This window comes from Lepisosteus platostomus, chromosome 13 (assembly GCF_059453375.1).
Source record: "Lepisosteus platostomus isolate fLepPlt1 chromosome 13, fLepPlt1.hap1, whole genome shotgun sequence".
Taxonomy (NCBI): Eukaryota; Metazoa; Chordata; class Actinopteri; order Semionotiformes; family Lepisosteidae; genus Lepisosteus; species Lepisosteus platostomus.
The window spans coordinates 18864496-18889472 of record NC_142623.1 but is presented as its reverse complement, the minus strand read 5'-3'; the positions used below and the strand labels follow the sequence as shown (position 1 = coordinate 18889472).

The following is a 24977-nucleotide window of genomic DNA, read 5'->3' as shown; positions in this document are numbered from 1 at the left end:
TAATCTCAAATCAATGGCTTTCTTCCTCTTGCAATTCATTCTGAAGTGATCTAACCTTCATCAATGCCATTCAAACTGTAAATGAGCATTTTTGGCCACAGCTTGCCAATAGTGGAAAATCAGACGTTGGGCATTTTAAAAGAGTGGCTCCAACAGCAAAACTGTGCTTTCTCTGGTTGATCAGTACATGATGCTTTGAGTTTTTAAGCTTTTCCAAATTCACCCCTGGCTGAGAAACCCAGCCTTACCTCTAAAAAGGGGCGGGATGGCGACTGCCCCCAAGCAGCAGACCCGATTGCGACTGGCACTGGGGTCTCGTGAGAAGACCACCAGCTTGAGCAGCTGGGCACGCTCCAGCTCCAGGTTGAAGGTGTGGTTGAGGCTCAGGAAGGTGCCCCGGCAGGTGAGCAGGGCAGTGCGGGCACGGGTCACCCCATCCACCTGGATGGCGCAGAAGACCTCCTTGGAGTCCACGCGGGGGGACTTCACCTCCTCCAGCCTGTATAGGTGGACGCTCATCAGCCCTGACAGCCTCTGGGCACACCGGGGCTGCTCGGCCAGGCTGTAGGGGCGGAAAGCAGACGGATCGAGAACCCCCGCACCTTCCTGGGGGTCATGCTTGGCGATCAGCTCGGGGGAGTCCCCGTCACTCAGGTAGCCCCCCTTGCTGGCCGACTTGCCCCTCCTGGAAGAGCGTCTGGGGGGCCGCTCGGGGGCCGAGACGCTGGAGTCCAGGTGGTAGCGGCTGATGACGTTGCCCGATTCCTTGCGGGCGTTGGGTGGGGAAGTGCCCTCCGTTTGCCCCTGGCGCTGGCTACGAGAGGAGCGCAGGCTGAGCTTGCGTCTTAGCTCGGGCAGCTTGCGCATCTTCATGGAGAGCCGGCGCACCGTGCCAGGCGACTTGATGCGATCCATCATGCCAGGCTTTTTCTGGGCACCAGGGCTGTCCGAGGGCCCACTGGCACCAGAGGGCTCCGACTGGCCAGCCTGTTGGGCACCATCTGGGAAAGGGAGAGAAAAATGATGTTATTATCTGCAATTGGAATTCCCAATATAGCAGCTCAAGACTTCATTGCTAGAAAGACAGAAAACCTCTCTGCATTTAAAACTAGCAATCTCCATTTAAACTTTTTCTGCCAGTCTCAAAATCTCAGCTGTGTGATATTTTATTCATATACCTCAGTGGGAACATTGGGCTGCAGGGAATTAATTAGACTGCTGTTTTATACTGTCTGCATTCTATGATTTATCTCAATTCTTGCTTGAAATCCAAAGATGTGCTCAGTGCCACTGTCAGCTCCCATTCCTGATTTGATTTCTGTGCTGCCAGGTCTAAACAGCTACCAGTCCAAAATTTAATACCAGCAGTGCGCACATGGTCTGTTCCTTGACCTCTTTCAGGCCAGTGGTTAAAATAAAGACAATCAAAATGCTACAGTTATTTTAATAGCCTTTCATGACCATGAACCACAATGCCATGATGCAATCATGTCACATTCTGCAAATCATTAAACAATCATGAAAATCAGAAGTGTCAAAACTGATTAAAAAAAGACCTCCCACAAATCTTCATAAATGGTGGCAGAAATTAGGAAGGCAAGTTACCTGAATGGTCGTTCCTGTGAGTCGCAGTGCTCTCCACAGTGAGTTCTTTGGTACAAACTGCAGGCTGATTAGCGCATGCAGTCCTGGAAATACTTGAGCTGCTTGCAAGAGCCTGGGTGTCACTGTTGTGTCTCTCAATTCTCTGTACCCTGTTAGGTTGCCCTATGATCCCAGCCCGTTTCTGGGCCCAACATTCCTTCTTATTGTCCATAGAGCCTTCCAGCTCACGTTTTTTCCAGGGATTGCCATAGTCTGCTGCCATCTTCCCACAGCGAGAATCCTCCTCCTCTGGGATAGGGTTGTACCAAATATTCCCTTTGCTCTCCCCATCTGTCCCCTGCTTCCACTCTGCCAGACAGTTAGGAGGAAACCGAAGGCCTTCATCGGATGCCTGGGGTTTTCCTGTGGAGAGAACCCAGGCTCGGCTGCTTCGTTCCAGGCTCTGGAGGTAGGCCCCCTGACCTGTGATTTTCACAGAACTAGATGCCGCACAGTGGTCTGTGTAGCTCAAGCATGGCCTAGTGAGCTCAGGGACCCCTGAGCTGAATGAGTACTGTTCTGAGGAACCTTTGTAGGAAACTGCTTCTCTTTTTGGTGGAATCTCAGAGGCTTTCTGGGACCATTCCTTGCTGTCTACAATGACAGACTTCTGCGTCATAGAAAAACTTGACCAGGCAGATTTGAGGCTCAAGACCTGGGATTTTCCTTGACAGCCTTCCCATTCCTGAGTCCTTGAGCCTAGGCTACGAGGCCCATCAGTGCTAGGTATGCAGCTATTGTCCCTGCAAGCAGCTGAACACTTGGCCCAGTTTTGTTTTTTGGAAACTGTAATGAATGTCCCTCGTTTGCATGGTTCTTCTACTGTTTGGCTGGTTTGGGATTGCCCAACATCAGTCTCGGACAAGGAATCAGGCAGTGTCTTTGATGGTATGTCTGCAGACAAACAGAAAAGGAATTAAATTTGTGGTCAATCTGAATTTTGCATAGCTCAAAAAAAGCCAATTTTAAAATGGAGCACTGAATTTACTATCAAGTGATCTACACATCTTGGAGACAGTTTGAATGTGCTGTTTATGATCCTTGCTGTTCCTCTTCATTAAATGCACCATGCCCTAATTGTGTCCCGTGTAATTTACAGCTGCAGTGTCATTTTGAAGTTCCATAATTTTTTGGAAGTGAACATGCCCTGGAAAAGACAGTTTTCCATCTGGGTAAAATCAATGCAAATTGCACTGAACCGTGCAAGTAAAAATGCAAAAAGAAGAAAAAATTGCAAAAAATTTAATTGCTGCCTTGAAATCAAACTCAACATATGCAGGTGGGATTTGCCAGTTTTGTATCGGTAAGTCTCCATGCTTGTAACTGACAGCTGTCAATTGACTCACTACTATAATTACTGTCCAGATACAGGAGGGATATAAACTAAATATGCATCCTTAAACTCATCATGACATCGTCTGTGTGAAACAACTGTAACCAACAGATGATGTGAAGTCACAATTTGACATGGGACCACAATTGTGACAAACAGTGTCCTGCATCGAGTCAAGGGGCGATGCATCTCTTGTTGCCCATTCGCAAACTGTCCTAAGCAGTTCAAGGCTTCTAGCCAGCCTGAATTTGTTTCACCATCTGGAGAATCATGATGGGCTAATGAGATACCGAGTCAAACACTCAACGTCTGAGCTCACTTTCTGTTTTACACAAGTGATTTTACTGGTTCATCTATTCGGGGGTCTTTAATCCTTTTTCTAGGGAACTGGGAGCTGGGAAAAACTAAACAATTGTCCTTCTGAGACTCAGCAATCTCCTCGCAGTTGTTGAGAGGGCTCCTGTCTTCATACTAGAAATCTTTTACACTCTTAAAAATGCCAGGAACCTCAAGAGTGGGAACAGAAAATCTCCACCAGTGTTACATTAAGGGGGGCATTTTATGCTTCACATTCCTGAAGTATTCCACAATTATTGGCTCTGTGTTAAGACTCAGCACAAATTCCTGATTTTATCACCACGTGACAACAGCTTTAGGACCTAATGTGTGTGAAATGAGATATCAAAACAAACTGCAATCACACTGGAAACAATATTGGTACAATGCATCAGATAAAAATGGTAAATAGTCTGCATGTACCGTACAATTTAAGACTTCCATCTGACGGAATTTGAACAGCTTGCTCAGAAAGTAAAAACATTCCACAACATAATTTACAACTCAGCTTTACAGCTTCAGAGGAGACATCACTGTGAATCTCAAAACAAGGTGCAGATTGATTCTGTCTCAAATATTTTTTTTTTCTTGAGAGACTATGTAGTCCTTTTTCAGAATCTCAAGCTAGACCATGTTGATTTCAGCCCAAGAACTCCAATTAATAGGCTTTTGCCAAAGAGAGCATATCTGGCTGCAAATCCTTGGCAGTTTCCTTAATAAGCCATAGTGCCATGCAGAACATCTGGGGCTCTCGTGTCATTGCATTTGAGCGGAGCCCAGATGCCAAATCCTCTCGCAGACATGAGAGGATGCAGTACACATATGGCCTTTTCACTCTTTTCCGATCCGTCTAATGTCCTTCAGCTCCATCTGCACAGAAAGCAGGAACAGCACATGGAGCTCCTTAGATTATTAGTGAAGCAGACACATCACAAGCCAGTGACAGCTCACTAGGTCTCTCCTGCTGCCTATCTATTCCTATTCCTGCATCTGTATTCCTATCTTTCAATGAAATTTCCCATCCACCAAAAAGGGACAAAGGTAGAAGCTAGGTGCTCTATTTACCCATCCAACCATCCATCCATTTTATTACTGCTTCATCCAATTCAGAGTCATGGGGGATTCAAAGTCTATCCCAGCAAGAAATGGGCACAAGGTGGAATACACTAACACAGATACTGTATGCACATTCTCACACCAAGCCCAATTTCCCCAGAAGTCCATTAACATAACCAGTATGGCTTTGGACTGTGGGAAAAAACCTGAGCACCCAGCAGAAACCCACACAAACACTGGAAGAACATTTGGAGATAGCACCCCACAGACCTGGAATTGATCCCAGGGCCCCAGAACTGTAAGGCAGCAATACTAAACAGTGTGCCACCTTGCAGCACTCTCTATCCTTCCACCAATCCCATATTAATGGATGCAATAAAAACTATTTTTTACATGTACAGAGCATGCAATTGGAGCTCAGTCAATTTATCTAAACAGAAAATATATTAAAGGCAAAAGGTGCTCTTAATGACAGGTATAGTGGATTCCAGAGCTCCACTCATTGTGCACTTGAGAGTACATAACAAGAGTGCATGTAGCTTTGCATTATAATATTTTTATTTGCATTACTGATTCCCATGGTTTTAAGTATTTGAACACAAAATATGAATTTTGTATGTTTAAACGCTTCTAACATTATGCTAAAATGCTATTGACTGACAAGCTTTTCTACAATTTATAAATTGTACTCAGCATTAGGTCTGGGGCAGTGAGCAGTTGTGCTGTTAATGTGTGTTAGGAACTGAATGAGCTCCTGTAATGGAAATGTATTGATTCAGAAGCCCAGTTATTACTTGGGTTGATTTGCACTCCATAACTCTGTTGACTTTCACCATGAAGCCTGATGAGGTGATAGGTGAGTGAGGCTTGACTTTAAAAAAGCAACCTGACACACTTCATTGGAAGAAATCCCAGCTGCTGTTGGAAATGCTGCTGGTGGATCACTAGGTGGCACCCCTCCTCCTGGTTGAGAAATAAAAAAAAACTCTTGTCCAAATTGTCAATATGAGGTAGTGTGCTGAAGAAGGTACTATCTTTTAGATCTCCAAATAAACTCCGATGCCAAGATCAAAAAATGCCAAGTAGTTGTTTTTCCTTTCTGAACCTTCAAACATTGTCAATGCACTTTAGAAAACGGGAAGCAAACTTTACTCTGGAGAAAAATGCTTTGAAAATTATTCTGGGCGTAAGACTTTGATGCTGTTTCCATGCATTAAACAGCTCTGTGATCTCTCTCAGACAAAATGCACTTTTTTTTTTAAAGTGACAGTTTACATTGGTTTTAAATAAAAGCACGTCCTGGACTGATCTTCCAATATAATTGATGCTATTCCAGAAAGTCCTAGAAAACAGTACAGCTGCTGCTAATGGATTTTGAAGTCTATACAAAATATTTGAAACCAGCTGCCTGAGGAGGATTAAGGGATTTAAAAAAATCATTATTTTTAAAAATATATTTTTCAATTTAATTAAATGATGAAGGACCTGGGTGGCACAGTGACACCGTGTTTGCGTGGGTTTCCTCTGGGTTCTCTGGTTTCCTCCTACAGTCCAAAGACACACTGTAAGGTTAACTGGCTTCTGGGAAAGATGGTCCTGGTGTAAGTGTGTGTCGGTGTCCCATTCAGGGTATATTCCTCCTTTCAGCCATTGCTTGCTGGAATAAGCTCCAGCTTCTCTGTGACCCTGAATTGGATGAACCAGTTAGAAAATATGTGAAAAGATCACTGAATGCTCTGAATGTTATGTCCCTGCTCAATCCCGGATGTTTGCGATATTCTGCTACTGCAAATATGAGATATTACTCCACTGAAATTAAAAGGGCACGAGCTAAGTAGCTAAGTGGCTCTCTTTATCAGCTGAAAACAAGATGGAGTCTGATACACTCGACTAGTTTCACTGCAACTTGTTCCAGTAGCGCAATTTATGGCTGCATGAATGTTTTCTTTGTTTGTGTTGGATGCTGGATGGCTGTAGACTTGGCCCTCAGACAGAACCAAGATGAGTTCCTCTGCCCTAAAGTGTTCTTCGACCCCTAGGTTTAAGAATAAATAATCGCATTTTTCACTGTCAAAAAATTATCATTATTTTAGATCTTTCTACTGCATTTTGTAGCACAGTGGTCTGGATCCAATCAAAGCTGAGCTACAACGAGCGACAACACAAGTCCTGAAGGTTTTATAATTCACTGGAAGTGCCTCTTGGGGTACAAAGCTGATGCCCACTCCACAGCCAGGGTTCGATCGTCATGCTATAAAGGGGAGGGGGGGGGGAGGTCACTGTGAGAGTCAGTGCCTGTGTGGAATTCCCTTGTCCCTGGTGAAAGCAACCACCAGGTTTTTCACACAAGCCCCATTTTGTGACGGAGAGGGCAGGCTCTGTTGGGCGGCATGCCAGAGGCAGGAAGTGGAGCATTAAAGCCTGTGAAGTGGGTCTGCAGCCGTCTTCCTGTTCTTTCTAAGGAGGATCAGGGCTGGGAGCAGAGCAGGAGGGGGAGGGAGGTGGATAACAGCAGAGGCAAAGAAATAAAAAGGCACCACTGACCTAGCATGGTCGCCCTCGGTGATCCCTGTACTCAAAGACATTCCTGTGCTTCCCCAGAGCCCCACAAAAACAAATCTTCATTCACTATTCACACTATTCCCAAAAATACACACACTGCATCATTTAATACCCCTCCCACCAAAGAAAATGGATTTTTTCCACAACCCAAACATGACGTTCCCCTTCACTGTAGGAGGACGTTGAGGGTTTTTTATCCTAAGGGGCAAAACAACTTTCTCTCAACTCAACCCGACAAGTAAAGGTTAAAAAAAATGGGTTTCGTTATTCACATTTGTGAATTATTTTTTAGAGGGAACTAAAGAACTTGAAGCCAACAATTGTATCAGAACTCACAGATCCTTTTTGCATGCTAGTGATACAAAAATATCCATACTCCTACATACTGTAGGTCACTTCACTTGTATCAGATGCTGTTTTGTGTTATTGAGATTTATGCCTTGTAACTTGGCTTCTTTTATCTCAAAATCCCCAAAATAATTCTATGCCAGTGCTATCCTGGTCTTGGAGAGCCAATGTGTCTGTGGGTTTTTTGGTCCAACTCAGCTCTTCCTGACCTAAATCAGCTGGTTATTGGTTTAGCTGGACTAGTTTACCATCTTCTCTGAGCTGTTGTAAAGATAACTGGAGAATCCTGAGACACACCAGCTCTAACGAATCAGGATTGGACACCTCTGCTCAACACAATCTTGTTGGGTCTTCAAACAAGTAGAGGTTTTTCTGAAAAAACACAGGGTGCTGTATTAGTGACATTCACATACAGTATGGGTGTCCTATGCACAGTAAAATCAAAGTCAAAGACATACAGTTGTGTGCAACATTTAGGCACCTCTGATTAAAGAGGAACGACAACGCTATTTTTACATTTCAGGGTTGTAATGAATCGGCAATGATGAGTGCATTTCAAACCACAATGAAATCTACCAAGTACATGGTGTCGTTTACAACCTCCAATTTATATCACAAAAGAGACGAGGTTTCAATGTATATGTAGTGCCATATTGCCATTATTGTCTGCAATGCAAAATGAGGCAACAGAACTTCCAGTGACACGAAAGCTACTTTATCTAAGTATTGCAAAACAAGTTCAACCTGCAAACCAACTCTTCTATTCATTTTTAAGTTTAGCTAAATTACTTCCATTGATGGTCATTTTATGGTAAGTTACACCAAAAAGACAAATTCTAGCAGGACTTATATTTATGAAGGGTTTGCTGTACCATGGCCTGTGATATCACCTGAACAGCTGATTTCAGTGACTGCAATTGAATTGAATTCAGCATATCAACTTTAAGGTGTTTTTTTCTACAAATACTACTTGTTACCGCAGCATGCAGATCATGTTGGAACATTTTGGGGGTGAATTGTCTGATACACAAACTGTAAAAATTTGATCGTACATCACCCTGATTCTTGTCGAGCAACATGTCAATGGGGACAACATCATTGCCCATGTTTATTACCCATCTCTTGGCTAGTTGATGATCCTTTGGAAAAAGAACCAGTTTGACTTTCTGCTGATCCGATCCCAAGTTTTGTGTGAGACCAGTATGTTCCGAACAGCAAAATGCTCAAGAGTGAGTCATCGGTTAAAAAACATGAGAGTTCAAAAAGACAAACAAGGATTAATTTATGCTCTGGATTAATTTATGAGACCATGTTTCTCATTCATTTACAGAAACTTATGAGCAGGAAGGGACAGTTTTCAGTCATAATTTGCGTAAACACTTGCTAGCAACAACATTTCTTTTCTTCAAATGCTTCACCCATTTTTCTCCAAATGTATCTCCTGAGTTTGTGGTCAAACATTTTAAGTTTCACTTTATCAGTCCACAACACTTTGTTCCACTTTGTTTTGCACACTTTAGACTTTGACGTTTGTGACAAGGTTGTAGAAAAGGTTTCCTTCTGAAAACTCTCTCAAGCAGATCATTTTGTAAGCAATGCTGTACTGTGGACCTGTGGACAACTACTCCAGTGTCAGCATAACTTTTTTGCAGGTCTTTTGCAGTGTGTTCTGTTTTGCAGATCTGACCCGTTTTTGAACAGTTCTATCAGAGCTTTTTCTGGGTCTTCCAGATCTTGCCCAGACTTCAGCAGTTCCATATTTAAAGTTCCCCTTTTACTTCAATTTCTTAATGATACTTCTGACAGTTGAAATTGCAAGATGGGAGTTTTTAGAGGCATTTTCATAGTCCTCTCCTCCTTTGTAATAGAGAATTATCTTTATTTTTAAGTCCTCATAAAGGTGCTTAGAGGAGCCCATGGTTGTTGCAAGTAGGCAAAGCAGCAATCACAGACCTGGGAAATGTCTTCACCTGACTTAATTTAAGGTCTAATGAATCAATCAAGTTTTACGGCCTTTGACAAAAAGTTAACTAAAAAATAGGAATGAATCAACTGGAAGGATGCCCAAACATTTGCACATGCCGTACTGTATATTTATTTTTTATTTTTTCAATCTTGCAAATCAGCAAATAGTAATTTTGTATTGTAATTAGCACAAAGAAGTTGGGTTTAAATTTGTACCATGCAAAGGTTGTTTCAACGTATTTTCACTTGCAGATTCACAAACATTAACAATTTAACCAGGGGTGCCTAAACTTTTGTGAATGGTTGTATACCCCCCAACTCCCTGTACTTAGACTTGTTTTAGGCACAATCTGTAAACTAAGAAGCACCAACAGAAATCCCAGAATTGCAAAGACAAATTAAGACCAAGTTGATAATGAAACAAACTGGTGTTTTATTTGGCCGAAGTATCAAATAAACCTGATCTTGTGAGCTTATTGGTTCAGTTTTATAATTTTCCAAAAATCCTTTCTAATGTTTTTGCAGAAAGCCTAAGGACTAAAACTAATGTAGCAATAAAAATAAGAACTGAAAAATGTTTGGCAGCTTGGAGGTCTGGAGTGGTTTGAAAATGATTTCTAAGCTTGCTTACAGATTTCTGCTATTATTTTTCTTACTTTAAAGTTTTTCACAACTTGAAATCATACTTCCTGATTAGTTCCTCCTGCAAAGATGTACTGCTATGCATAAACTAAACCATGCCTTGGATTCCACCAAAATAAAAAGATTTATTTTGGGGGAGATTTTCAAATTGCAGGGAGCTTTTATTAATAAGGCTAACAAAGCTTTTCTGCCCAAAACCCTTTTCTCTGTCTAGGATTGATCCTTAACACTTCATTCACTGTAATCTCTAACCATCTACTGTATATATTCAAGAGAAAAAGGCTGAATTCTGTGTGGGTCAGAGAAAGACCCGAACAGATACTGGAAACTGTAATAGTGGTTTTTATCACTTTAAAAATAAAGAGAGGTATAGAGAAAAAAAGGGTCGGGGAAGCTGAGAATTCAAAGTCTTCACAAAGTCTTAACACACATATAAAACTCCAGTCAGTCCCTGTTCTTAAACTCAGAACTAACTAAGGCAGTACTGGCAAAAAAGGAACAAAATGACTATTCCCCCAATCGGAAAAACGTGAAAGTCTACATTCTCATCCTGGCCAACCAAACAGACAGTTTGCCTTAGGCAGAAAGCGAGTTATCTAACTCCAGGTTATCTCAGACGAAGAACTTGAGTTTTGTTGTGGAGTACAGTATGTCGATTACCTCCGATTTGCTTAAAGATATAATTTATTTCACTGATATGTTGTTATTTCTCTCACATTACTGCTGGGCACTGCATCTTATACAAGAACACAAGCTAGTAAGCAAATTTACAAACAAGAGGAGGCCATTAAACCTATCAAGAACATTTAGTAGTTAGTAGCTAATTAATCCAAGGAACTCATCCATCTACTTCTTGAAAGAAGCCAGGGTATCAGCTTCAGCAACATTCCTGAGTAACTTGCTCCACACTCCCACAACCCTCTGTGTGAAAAAGCCTCATGTTCTCAATGTCAAATTTTTATTGTGGGCCTTTTCTGGTTCCGTCCACAAATAAGAAATTAAAATCCAATGGAAACCCTCCTCAGGATACCAGACAATTCTAAATAGAGGGCTGAGATTAGCTTTAGAGTTGACAGTATTAGATGTCGATGCCCCTGATCTCATTCAGAAAGAGCTCTCCCCAAATGTAAGAGCTAGACAAGTGTTATAATAGGTACCAAATGTACCAACATAAAATGAAGTTTCTTGATACACAATTCAGCTCTCAGTCTGTGCTGGAACATTCCAGAGGTTCAGAACAAACAGGTGATTAATCCTTGAAAGTGAGCAAAACATTTCTACATTCTGCTTTTTGAATTACAAAAAAAACAATGAAGACTTCACAAAAAAGGTGGTACTGTACAGTATATGGTGTGTGTATCAGAAAGCAAATGGCTAAGAACATAAGAAAAGTTACAAATCAGCCAATTAATTTCTTTGGTAGTCAACCAATTGGTCTGGTGATGTTATCCATCCATTTCATTTCTGAAAGAAATCAAGGTATCGGCTTCAACTTCATGTTCCCACAACCCTTTGCGCAAGGAATGGTCTCCTGTTCATGGTTTTAACTTCACTTCCACTTCTCTCACCTTTCAAAGAATGCAAGAGACAGTCAGAATTTAATCCTGGGTTAGGTTGTTGGGTAGCAGTTCTTGCACAAGAGACTGAGCAATACATCTTCTAAAATGCTTTTTTTCTCCCATCTATAAAATATCAAGACAGCTGCTGACCTAGAGTGTTTTGTGGTCTCTTAACACTATTGTCTCTGACACCAGCAATCAGAGTCAATTTGTGGTAGAAGGACTCAACCACACATGGCACCATGCAGAACCCAGTTATCATAATCACCTACCAACCAAAGACTTGTACTGCTGGGATGGGAAAGCCATCTGTTACATCTAATGGGCTGAGATTTCCGTTTCTGAAAGACACTCTGTGAGGTAAATTGTCAAGGCTGTTTTTGTTCTCTTTTGTTTGATTCTGGCAGATCGTTTCTTGCACATATCCTGACTTTATAAGGCGAAAACTATAAATTTAATAAGGATAAAAATGTTGGCTCTGGTTTCCTTAAACTGCAAAGTTGGTCAGTACAATGGCAGAGAACTCAGAGCTAAGAAATACTCTCTTAAACCAGGCTCTTTGAGGTGAAGTCAGATCTGCTGTTTAATATTACATCCAGGTGTCGCAAGTGAACCAAGGTGCTGTGCCAGCAAAATGTCTTATGGCCAAGAAAAGGATAATAAACTGATTAAGATGTGGGCACAATCCAGAGGACCAGGTGACACAGGAGAAACAGAGAGAGGCAGAGCATCTTTGGACTGATAAGTCACATAGAGCGACACTGGTAAGGAGTCCAAACACAGAACTCTAGGTGGAATTAGCAGAGAATGGTAACAGAGATCCTATCGGTGAGGATTTCAGCTCAGAGTGTTTCTGTACTGTATGCACTGAACTGCTCTCTAAGCTGCACTTACACATGAGGCTCAGTCAAGGGGTTCCCAATCACATCCCCACTTAAAAGCCATATGCTGCAACAGGACCCCCAATCTGAGATTTAAGATAACTCAATAATCATAATGATGATCCTGTAGCCATTTTTGCTCTGCCACTCCTACATAATGATTCATCTCTTGCAGTTTCTGTTGCAGGTTCCCATGACTGTAAATTTTGACACATCTGAAGAATTTTCCCCATACTGTACTGCTCCAGATTGACCTCAGCACTGTTCTGAACTTGTTCTCCCCCCAACCAGCTGCCAGGTCCCTGCTGTGCCATCCAGGATCACCTTTGCTTGCTTCTGCTGGTCGAAAGGGGTCTTTCATCCTGGTGGCTTACTTTAGATCTGTGGAGCAAACATTTGGCACCTAAAAACTGCTGGAAAAGTGAGTGGCTCTTGACTCTTTTGCTTTCCAGCTGTTATGGTCAGACTTCATAGTGCAGTTTCCAGGCACAGCAGTTTCAGGGCTCATGGCAGTACCCAGCTCAAGATGAGCCAGAGGATGGGGGGTTTTATTGTGGTCTTCAATAAAGAAGCAACTTCTCTGTTTGCTGCATGACTCTCCTTACCTGTAGCCTCACATAATAATAATAATAATAATAATAATAATAATAATAATAATAATAATAATAATAAACTTTATTGTATATAGCGCCTATAAAGGTGGCTTCTCAAAGTGCTTTACAGAATGACAACAACAATAAAAAGAATACACAAGATAAAACGCAATTACAATATACAGTGGAGACCATGGAAGGTGGTACAAAGAAAAGCAGAGGGTTGAAGAATGGAACCAGTTAAGTAAAGGCATTTCTAAAGAAGAAGATTTTGAGTCTGGATTTGAAGGAGTTTAGAGAAGGTGACTCTCTGATTTCCTTGGGCAGAGAGTTCCAGAGCTTGGGGGCATAACAGGAGAAGGCCCTGTCACCCATACACTGTAGATGGGCTTGAGGGACAGAAAGGAGACCAGAATTAGAAGAGCGAAGGTTGCGAGGTGGGAAGTAGGGCGATAATAGTTCAGACAGGTACTGAGGTGCCAAGCCGTGCAGACCCTTGTAGGTGTGCATGCAGATTTTTAAGTCTACACAGAATTTGACAGGAAGCCATTGCAAGGACTCCAGGATAGGAGTAATGTGATCATTTGCACTAGACCTCGTCAGGATTCTGGATGCTGAATTTTGGACATACTGCAGTTTGTTCAAAGTAGTTTCAGATACCCCAGAGAGTAGAGCATTTCAGTAGTCAATTCGAGAGAACACAAATGTGTTGATCAGCTTTTCATCTACAGTTAGTGATAGCATAGGGTGCATTCTAGCGATATTTCTGAGGTGAAAAAAAGATGTTTTGACAATATGCTGCACATGTGGGTCGAATGTTAAGCCAGAATCGAATATAACCCCCAAGGTTTTTCAATTTAGATTGAAGCTCAACTACAGAACCATCTACGGATAGGGTTACGGGATTGGCTTTACGAAGTTGATGGGGGGTGCCAATAAGCATAACTTCAGTCTTGTCGTAGTTAAGATGAAGGACATTTTGAGTCATACAAATTTTTATGTCAGAGATGCAATTAGATAGAATAGAGACAGCCACATCAGTGTCAGGTTAGGTATGGATGTATATTTGAGTATCGTCAGCTTAGAAATTATACAGTAGCTGAGGCCATGTGATCTTAAAAGCTGACCAAGTGGAAATATGTAAATGCTGAAGAGCAAGGGGCCCGGTATTGAGCCTTGAGGAACACCAGACTTAACAAGTCCAAATTCAGACCTATACCCATTAAGAGAGACAAAGTGACAGCGATCAGTGAGGTAGGATTTGAATCATTTGAGAGCAGTGTCAGAAACTCCAAACATAGTCTCAAGATGTTATGGCCAACAGTGTCAAAAGCAGAACTTAGATCAAGAAGGATTAGTACAGAAAGAGAACCAGAATCAGAAGCTATCAGAAGATCATTAGTGACTTTGATCAGGGAAGTTTCTGTGCTTTGAAGTTGATGGAAGCCAGATTGGAGGGGTTCTTGTATTCTGAAAGGCTACAGTACATATCATGGTAAAAAAACCACACCATAGGAGAGCACAGCCCTGGCCTTACAAAGGTACTGTACAGTCTCTTCCAATTCTCTTGAGTTCTGAATAACTCAAGAACTATAATTTTATGTCTTTTAGTCATAAAGATTCCATTGAAAATCAGACACATTCCTACAATGGTTCCCAGAATTCCCAAGTGTTTTCAGACCAAGTCTGGGACTGAATGACCACCCAAATAATTCTAAAAGAACAGTAATGCAGTATCTTCAGTATACTCTTGTCATATATATTTTTTAATTTTAACTTTAACAGTTCACATTATAATTTAACAGCCTGTACAAAATCCCAAGAATACAAGGCTCTTTTGTTTCTGATAGACTTTTTTAATGGAATGAGTGAAGTTGGGGGGTTTTAACATGGCTTTTGTGAAGAGACTGCTAATTATAGCATTGTGAAGCAGGATAACAGACAGAGAGCAGCCTCTGTCTCAGAGACTCAAATGCTAAAGGGAGACCAAGATAAAGCCGCCCATTGAAATGGCTCAACTCTGGCCGCCCAAGGCAGCCTTCTTAAACACACTGATAAGGCAATTCACTTTGCGCTGGGATCATGAGGCTGACAAGGCTGAGAGAATGTGCTGCCCTTAGTTTGACTAAGGCTTTAATTTGGAGGGAAATAAATAATAAATTAGAAAATAAATGCTTTCAGCTTCTACAGGCCTGGTCTCACAATCTCAGTTGCCCGGCTATATGGAGTACACACCAGTGAAATCCTTTGTTAATTACAACTGAAAAACGTACAGAAATAACAGATGAGCTGCAGGCATACTGCAGGCCTTTATGCTACAGACAAAGTCCAGAATTCTGAAAGATTTCTATTTGTGGGCTTGCTATAATAATACAAGAGGGCTCCAAGCAACAATCCCAAGACACAAAACATACAGTAATCACCCTTTCTTAGAGGAGAGATTTTATGTCAAATTTAAATTAAATTTGGGGCTTATCTGTGCCTTTTCATCTCCTACTATATATTTTATATACATTTCCTTATTTCAAGTCTGCTTAAGTCATTATCATTCATACTGACAGGCACGTTTCCAGCAATAGTAAGCTTGGAAATGGCAAGAAAAAAGAAAAAAATGGAAAAAAAAACATACATGAAGGAGTGGAAAAAGAGACTTAACTGGAGCCCCCTGCTGCCTGGATGTATAACAGCTTCAAGAAGACCAGAGGCAGCACATTATCCACCTCAATAATAGGTGCCTCGTCCTTGTCATTATTTTTCCTAACTGATATTGTCAATTTTAATGCAGCATTTCAAGTCATTAATGATTATGTTAAATTGTCAGGCCTCATAAAACCATAAAAAAATCTTCAGAGAGACCACAAAGGGCTGTATCTGTTTGTTTGACTGAAGGCATTGTTTAAGACGATATACAGTTATAAACTCGATGGCACTGAGGCTAATAAATGAATTACCTGTTCATTTACTATCATCCAAAACTACTGTACTCTGGCTCATCAAATGGTAGAACATAACCTAATTCAGGTGTGTGTATACATTAATTAGTCCCTAATGGTTTTATCTAAAAATGCCTACAGCAAATAGGGTTGTGACACTGTTAACAGGCACTAGGTTTTTCTATAAACAGTACAGGTTGAATAACAGTTCAACTGAGAGACAGTGAATCCAAGACACAGCTGGAGGTAGCTTCTCTACTGTCTACCTTTCAGGTTAATGGTTTCCAAGGTTTGGTTTGGATGAAACTTACCATTTGATTGCTGCTTTCTATTTCCATTCATATTTTACTGTTATGTTTTGAATTCCACTTCCATTTAAACCCATATGTGCTAATTTGCTTTGGAAAAGTTCTAGAGCTCTCAGTGAACTTACTGCAATATTTCTGAAGTCTTCCCATCGACTCTCTTGTAATAAGAGCTCATTACTTTCATTATGGGGCGCACCAGACCCATCCATTCATTTTCTAACTGCTTTATCCAATTCAGGGCCATGGAGGTGCTGGAGCCTGTCTCGGCAAGCAATGGGCACAAGGCAGGGTACACCCTGGATGGGACGTCAGTCTATCTGCAGGGCACACAAAACTTTCCCAGGTACCAATTAACTTGACAGTATGTCTTTGGACTATGGGAGGAAACTGGAGCACCTGGAGGAAATCCCTTGCATAGAGAGAACATGCAGATTCCACAAAGACAGCACCCCAGCACTGTGAGGCAGTAATGCTAATCACTGAGCCACTGTGCCGCAGTGAAAGAGGCCCTTCATCCACAAATAATTTTTGGAAATAAATGCAGAGGAAGAGCCGGGAACTTCAAGACGGAAAAAAATGGAAAAAGTGACGCGAGGGGCTTTCAGAATACCAGTATACAGAGGTTACTTGAGGACGTTTCTGTAGACCCTGGAATGCTGTTTGCCATTGACTGTATCTTTGCCAAGCCTCAGTTAAGTGCAGTGAATTTCCAGTGTTTATGTGCTCGCATGCCTGCTTGTAACTTTCCCTATTTTAGACATAATCAGGATAGAGGAGTTAAAGAGGAGGGGTAGGAGGGGAGCAAAAAGCTGAGAAGGACTGATTAAAAGAGAGAAAGAAGAAAGTTGGAGAGAGCAGTAGAGCAGGAGAACAGAGGAATTATGAATATATTTGCACAGTATAGCAGCAAGCATACGAAGATTTGAATTGCCATGACGACTTGCTGTAATTGAGAATCACTCCGACAATACTTGTAACAAAGCCATGGTAATCAGGAAATACATCTGGGAGTTTGAAGCTGGAAAAGAACAAGAGACTAAAGCACTGGCTCTAACAAACCCGAGAAGGACTGATACATACACACACTGTTCTTCTGTTTGAAATTAAAATGCATTTAGCTCCTTACGAAACTGTGCTAGTAGCTCCCCAACAGCATTCAATCTGGTTATATTGGCATGACTTCTGTAAAAGCAGTGGACACTTTTCCTAGGTGTAAGAACAATGTAAAAAACATATTCTTCAAAAACAACACTCGGATACATTAACCATTAATGAGATTTAGAATCACATCAAATAATAATAACAACTTTAATTTATAAAGTTCCTTTCCAAACCCCAAAATGCTGTGTATAATGATAAATTATAAAATAAATAAAATAAGAACATACAGTACATGACAAAATGATCAAACATAAACCCCAGTGAAAAGGTGTGTTTTAAGTTTCCTTTTAAAAGCAAAGAATCTGATTCTCAAAGAGACGCAGGAGGGCGTTTCTTAAAAATGTAAAACACTTCACAAAATCAGACATCATAGCATGGTTCACTGCTAAACCAGAGTTATATTAGGGATTACCATAGACCCACTGTGGCCAGCTCTTGTCTGAAGAGTATCCATCCAAAAAGTTTCATCAATCACCCTCAATCATCAATACAGACATCCTTTTAATAAATGGAGATCTTTGATCAATTCAGCAACTGATTAACTCTAGAGTGCACATCTCTAGTAAGCTACAGAGCACTTGTTTGATCCCAAAAGATCTTTGAAATACTAATCCAAAAGCTCACCAGCTAAAAATTTTTTAACTGAGGATTTACATTTGTCCAGTGCAACAGTTGTATAGCGGGTGTCCAATCTGTTGCCCTTGCCAGAACTTCTGACAGTTGGATTGCACTAACAAAAACAGAGGGAGTGCTCAAATTCCAACTACAAAGCAGACTTTTCCCTACAACTTTACAAAAATGTGCACTATATCAGTTAAGAACAGAGACAAAGTTATTATAACACCCCATTTCCAGATCTGATTTGAGTTTCCACCCAACTAAATTTGAAGGGGTGCCTGTGCTTTATCAATAATTAATCAATCAGTTGACTGTGCAAAATCAGGTCCCTGTGCAGTTTGGGATCTTTTGATTGCGTACGTACATAGAGCTGGATTTACTTTGGATTTATTCTTGGTTCTGTTTGGGGGGTTTCATGGCAGTTAATTCTGCTGTCTTGTAGTTATTGGGCTCTGGGTTCAATTCTGTCAAGGGGTAAGTTCCATTTGGAGTTTGCATGTTCTCACCACATATGATGGCATCTCTAAAATAGTGTGAATGAGGGTCCTGTAACACAATGGCATTTTGTTCCCTGTGCTTCTGGAATAAGTTCTGGGTTGCTGCAACCAAGAATTAGCAGCTCTCCGTTAAAGGGCAGATGAATGATTATTTGGCATAAACAGGTGCTTTCTGCAATTAAACCGCTGTCACATCCATCAACCTTTTTTACTACAAAAATTGCAACTAATTGCTAATGGAAAGACTAATATTTCAACAAGTTTACAACTACAATCCCCATTTTGCGATCCATTCATCCATCCATTTTTAGGGATTTGGCAAACAATTTCACCGGTCCTTCTCCCATTGACTCGCCTGTGTGGGTATTACTTTCACTACAGCGTGAAACAGACCCATCCATTCATTTTCTAACTGCTTCATCCAATTCAGGGTCACGAGCTGAACGCTGTTCTGGCAAGCAACTGGCACAAGGCAGGGTACAATCAATACAATATGTCGGGATACCAACATATCATAGACACTGTGACAGTGGAGCACACCTCCCACTGCACTCCCTACTCCGTGGTACATGGGAATGCACAGCTACAGCACCTGAGGCTCATCAGGTTTGCTATTTAACATCCCCACGAGATAGCGGACGGGGTTCAAGCTCTGAACTAGCGTTCTAACGAAACGGCTACTAAACTATTATTTTTCCCTTTAGTGGAAAGACTCTTCTTTGTATATAGCGAAGAAGTCTTGTCTTACGATACGAGTACACATAGGCACACTGCTTGCTCCCTGTCTAAGGAAAAGAAGTGCTCAGGCAGTCCACGCAAACCCACACTATTACAACACAAACAAATTCACTCACACTAGAGCCAGTTTTCCCAGAAGCAATTTAATGCACCAACATGTTTTTGGACTGAGGGAGGAAACCAGGGCACCCAGAAAAAAACCCACACAAATACAGGGAGAACATGTAAACTCCACACAGATACATGGAATCTGCAAATAGATCACAGGTTGGGAAACCACTGCATCAATGTGCCGCACTAGGATTTTAACCTAATGCTCCTGGAAGCATCTGGGCAAACAAGACAGTTACCCATTAAGCAATTCTGTCTCACACTGTTGCCAAATATATAATAAAAACAATAAAATAATAAAATGATTAATTTATAACTGCTCCAACATTTTGAGGCATGATAAGCAGTTTTCCCGCAATCCACAGAAATTACAACTCTGCAAGATATGTACAACTTCAGGCTTTCTTTGACAAAATTGTCATATTCTTTAACATGCCGGGATATTGCCACTCTCAACTCTACACTGCACCCCAGTTTAACTAGCCAGAATAATCAATTGGGCCATAAACAGATGAGATCAGCCAGATCTCTGTACAACACAAGGATTATTTCTGTAAAAAATAAAACTGAAACAAAGCTGGCATTAAAGCATTGTTTTTTCAAATGTATCACTTAAAAGCAGAACCATCAAACCCTAATTGCGTAATATTAAAACACTTCAAAAGAAAATGACTTTAAGACTGTCAAATTAAGCTCATTATGGCCAGTTCCATTACATCAAACTTTAAGATTAAACAAAAAAGCAAGAGAAGAGGGATGTACTGTATATGAAGCAGTTCTTTTGAAATGCAATTCTTTAGCTCTTCACACAATAGAATCATGGAACAAACTGAGTATGACAGTGTTGAGACCATCATGCTGTTTCATCCGGGAAGAAGCTGACTGAGCAAATTTCAACATTCCAAGAAGATCAAGACACAGATGTTTCCAAGAAATACTGAACATTGTTTAGCCATACATCCATTTTCGACCTACTTCATAAAATTAAGTCACCCATTTCCTAACCTCTTTATCCTGTACAGGGTCACAGGGAAGCCATAACTTATCCCAGCAAGCAACAGGCACAAAGCAGGGTCCATCCTGGCCAGGATGCCAGCCCACCACATGACAGACACAGACATGTACACACATGCAACAGGGCCATTTTCCCAGAAGCCAATTACCAGTACATCTTTGGAATGTGGGAGGAAACCAGAGCACCTAAAGGAAACCCACAAGAATGGGGGAGAACATACAAACTCCACACAGACAGCACCCCAGGAATAGAACCCAGGGCCCCAGTACTGTGAGGCAGCAATGCTAACCATGGTGCCACTGTGTCTCCACTAAACAAACATGTACTATTTGATTTTATTTTCTCATGCAAGATCAGTCTACAATACTTTTTTTTTACTGTAGCCAGCATATTTCTTTTGTACCAAACTCAATGAATGACTATTGAAGGATGATTCTATGGGTGTACTGATGAATCACAGCCTGTGTTTATCCTCTGGAATAAATTACCACACTTAGACCCCTCAACGAACATAAGCAGGTTCAATGTTCAGATAGAACGGGCAGCACTGAAATCAGACATACCTTTGGCATCTTATGACTTTAGTCAGGCACGGCAGACTAAACAGACACATCTTGACTAATGAATTATTCTAGGTATCCTTGCCACTTTCCTTCACCTCCCTGCCTACCCTTCATCTAATCAAACATTTGTGATGTACATAATGGCCAGACTGCACAGAGGGACAGTTAAAAATTAACAGGATAGGACTGCCTGGCTGTGCCAGTTATCAAGAAGCTTGTGCTGAGTGTCTACTCTTTTTAGCCACAAGAGGCAGCAGTGTGGAGCAATGGTTAGTGTTCTGCACTTGGAACTGGAAAGTTGTAGGTTCAAATTCCAAGTAGGCAGCTTGCCATTATACCCTCGAGCAAAGATCTTTCAGCTTACTTTGGTAAAATGGCCTGTGGTATAAATGGCAGCAAAAGTTTAAGTGACTGATTAATAACATATCCCCAGATCCTAGAAGAATTTCAAATGACTTCTATTAAATGAAAATGAGGTTATGATTGAAAATTAAGCATATAACCATTTTTAAAAACATACTGTATCTGCCAATGAGAGGAGACCTAATAACTTTTTTCAGTAGCTAATCCAAATCCCAGGCTCAGGATCTAATCCAGCCTTTTAACAGTATCCAGGATATCAACTACAAAACCATAGGTGGATAGCTTGTTCTATACCTCCAAAACACTTTGTGTAAAGAAGTGCTTCCTATTCTATGTGAACAATACAACAATTTCCACTAGTGATGTCTGGTTTGGGTTTCTTGTTTCGCCTGAAGCAGAACGATGCAAACCAATGCCTAGCACAAGGACAGCAAGCAAGTGTGTCTGCTCTGCACATATTAAACATCGCAAGATGCTTCTTTCTGAAAACATGGAATATCACTTACTGTATTTCACAATCACAGTTAATGGCAATACCATTGTAACTGATATTGCATAAAGTAAGCGCAAGTCCAGGAGGTGAAGCCTCAAGGGAGAACGAGCTATATTCTCTGATCTCTTCATCTTGCACTACAAAAGCACTTATTGTCTTCTTGACTCTTACATCAGATATTTCATTTCCAGTTCTGAAAAAAGCCAAATTCTCCTTAAATTAGGGAGAACAGGAAGCTGTGCTATCAAGCTGTTCCTTCAGTCTTGGTACCCCGTGTGACATACATCACAGAGGTGGCTACTTTTGCATTGTACATTCTTGAAACACACACTGTGGAAACAAGAAACAAAACCAAAAAATCCAAAGGCCTGGCCACTTATAAAAATCCATCTAAATATGTTTTATAAATCCTGCTGCAAGGTTAGTGCTTTTTTTTGTAACACTAACAGTTGAAGAGCTGCAACCAGTAACAAATGTAGTTCACGCAAGTAGTTCAATTAAAGGATTCAATAAGTAAATGAGTTCAGACAGACCACGCAGTGTAACCCTTGACCAGTGCAGAAAACCCCTGGGCCAAGATGAACAGGACGTTGATAAGCAACACTTACTTTTAGTCTGTTTCTAAAAATGTACATATAATCTTCAGCAAAGATTATAAATGTGTTTATGATTTACATTTTACACTCCTACTGTCTGTTCTGACTCTTTGAGCTGCGGAGGGGGGGTTATGGATTCTATCAGGATACTGAATGTACTGTACTACACGACCACAGCCACTAGACTGAGGCAGTACAACGCAGCTGGGGCTTCATTTTGTACCTCTGTGGCGTTCCTACCTCTCAGCAAGTGACCTGAGCACATAAGAAAAACCACCATGGAAAGAAAAATATAAGGAGATTTCAGTCCAACATCCATCCAAACATTTTTTGAACCCCTCTATCCAATAATTTAAGCGCTTTGAGAAGCCGCCTTTAAAGATTAATTTAATTTAATTTAAAAATTAAGGTTTATTATTATTATAATACCAGGTTGCAGGGGCGCAAGGAAGGATACACCCTGGATGGGATGGGCAGTCTGTCACAGAGCACTCAAAGACACAAACACAAACCTGCACACACCCACACAGGACCAAAGTTCCCAGGAGCCGGTTAACCTATCATTATGCCTTTGGATTGCAGAGGGAAACCCACTTGAACATGGGGAGAAAGCAAACTCTGCTCAGCTACCAGGCTGGGATTTAAACACAGGGACCCAGAAATACAAGACAACTCAAACCATTACTCCACTGTGCTGCACTTTATTATAACAAAATTCTTTAAGATACCGATCTAGTCTTACCAAACCAACACCAACTATTACTGTAGGAATTCACCAACTACAGTGAATTCCATATCCAAACTTTAACTAAAAACCTATAGTTTAAACTAGTCTAAATTAAACCCATGAGAGAATGTGGCTCTCTGACCTTCACCAATTAAATAATTCATCAATAATGGATCACAGATAACCTACTTAGACACACAATAGAGTCCTAAAATAAAGAGCTAATAGAGTCAAATGAAACTCCTATTCTAATTACTGCTGGCCTGTCACACTATCACCTTCCAAATATGAAAAAGAACACCTATTAATACAGAGTAAGTAGCTCAGTGCCAACATGCCCAAGAACTCACTCGATCTTATTGGAATTCATTTTGGCACTTCACTATCACAGTCACTTCCACTGTCAGCAGGATGGGCTATGAATAGCTGATAAACTAAGAACGAGGGACAATTATTCACACCTGCTATCTTCTAAAGAGGTGACACCAGTCTCAAATGTCCTATCCCTCTCAACAGGACACAGCAACGTCCTGGGACCAAATATCTATTGGCTCAATGTGTGCATTTTAAACGGAATATACAGTTGTGTGCAAAGGTTTGGGCAAAGCTGGTTAAATTGTGTTTCAATGAATCTCAAAGTGAACAGAAGGTGACACAACCTCTACATGGGACAAAGTTAAACCAAACCTCTTTCTGCAAATTATAATACACATTTACTATTTTTGTTTATTTTAACAGGTCCAAAAAAAATAAAAAGTGAATGTGGCATGTGGCATGTGCAAAAGACTGGGCACTCTTCCAGTTGATCCCTTCCAGTTCATTACTACTTTTTAGTTTTTGTTTTTCAAAGGCCCCAAAACTTGATTGATTCATTAGGCCAATTACCTGTAAGTCAGGTAAAGACAAGTTTAGGGGTTATAAAAATACTCTACCCTTCTAACAACTCAGGTTCCGACTGCTGTTCTGACTGCTTTCTATAACCATGGGCTCCTCCAGAATTGTCTAAGAACTCGAAAATATAAATAATTTACTCTTACTAAGCAGGGGAAGACTATAAAAAGGACTTTAAATGCTTCCAGCTTGCAATTTCAACTGTCAGAGACTGCAGTTGCAATCATTAAGAAATGGGAGTTAAAGGGAACTGTTGAAGCCAAGGCAAGATCTGGATGACCCAGAAAAACCTCTGATAGCTCTACTCGAAAACTGGTCAGATTTGCAAAGCAGAACCCATAGAACTGATTAAATGAAATTTTACTTTTTGGCCACAACCACAGAACATACATTTGGAGAAAAAGGGGCAATGTTTTTGAAAAAAGAACACCTTGCCAGCCGTTAAGCATGGGGGTGGATCTATTCTCCTTTGGGGTTGTGTGGCAACCAGTGGCACAGGAAGTATTGTGCGGGTGGAAGGAAGAATGGACTAAATACAGTATCAACAAATTCTAGAAGCAAATATCCCAAAGTTATTGAAGAAACTGAAGCTGAAATCAACCATGAAGTACTTACAGGAATAAAAGATTAAGGTTTTGGAATGGCCTTCACAGTCCCCAGACATGAATATTATTGAAAAGCTTTGGGGAGATCAGTCACGCAGTGCACGCAAAAAGACCTACTGTAATATTAATTCTGAGCTTGAAGAGTTCAGCAAGGAAGAGTGGGAAAAAAATTGAAAAAGCAAGTATAGATTTCTGCTAGTGGAGAAATTAATAAGTACTGACTGAGTGCCCAAACTTTTGCACATGCTATATTCACTGTTTTATTATTTTGAATTAAATCAAGTAATCTTGGAAGATAATTCCCTTGTTGCGTTTCCTATGTGCTGAATTCTACAGGTTATACAACTGTTCCATTAAAGTAAAAAAAAAATTGTAAAGACTCCTTCCTAGAATTGTTGGGCAGTTGTAAGGAAAAGCAAATTGCAGACTCATACCATTG

At 40.8% G+C, this 24977-nt stretch overlaps 1 protein-coding gene across 1 annotated transcript in view; it reads right to left on the bottom strand.

Moving 5' to 3' along the window:
• syde1 (synapse defective Rho GTPase homolog 1) overlaps positions 1-24977 on the bottom strand; it is a 42053-nt gene that overhangs the window by 15240 nt on the left and 1836 nt on the right. Inside the window, exons 2-3 of the mRNA XM_088603727.1 lie at positions 1606-2538; positions 249-1001 (exon numbers count right to left, since the gene is read on the bottom strand). Of these exons, the coding sequence (XP_088459853.1) occupies positions 249-1001; positions 1606-2538 (1686 nt within the window). The remainder of the gene's footprint in view (positions 1-248; positions 1002-1605; positions 2539-24977) is intronic.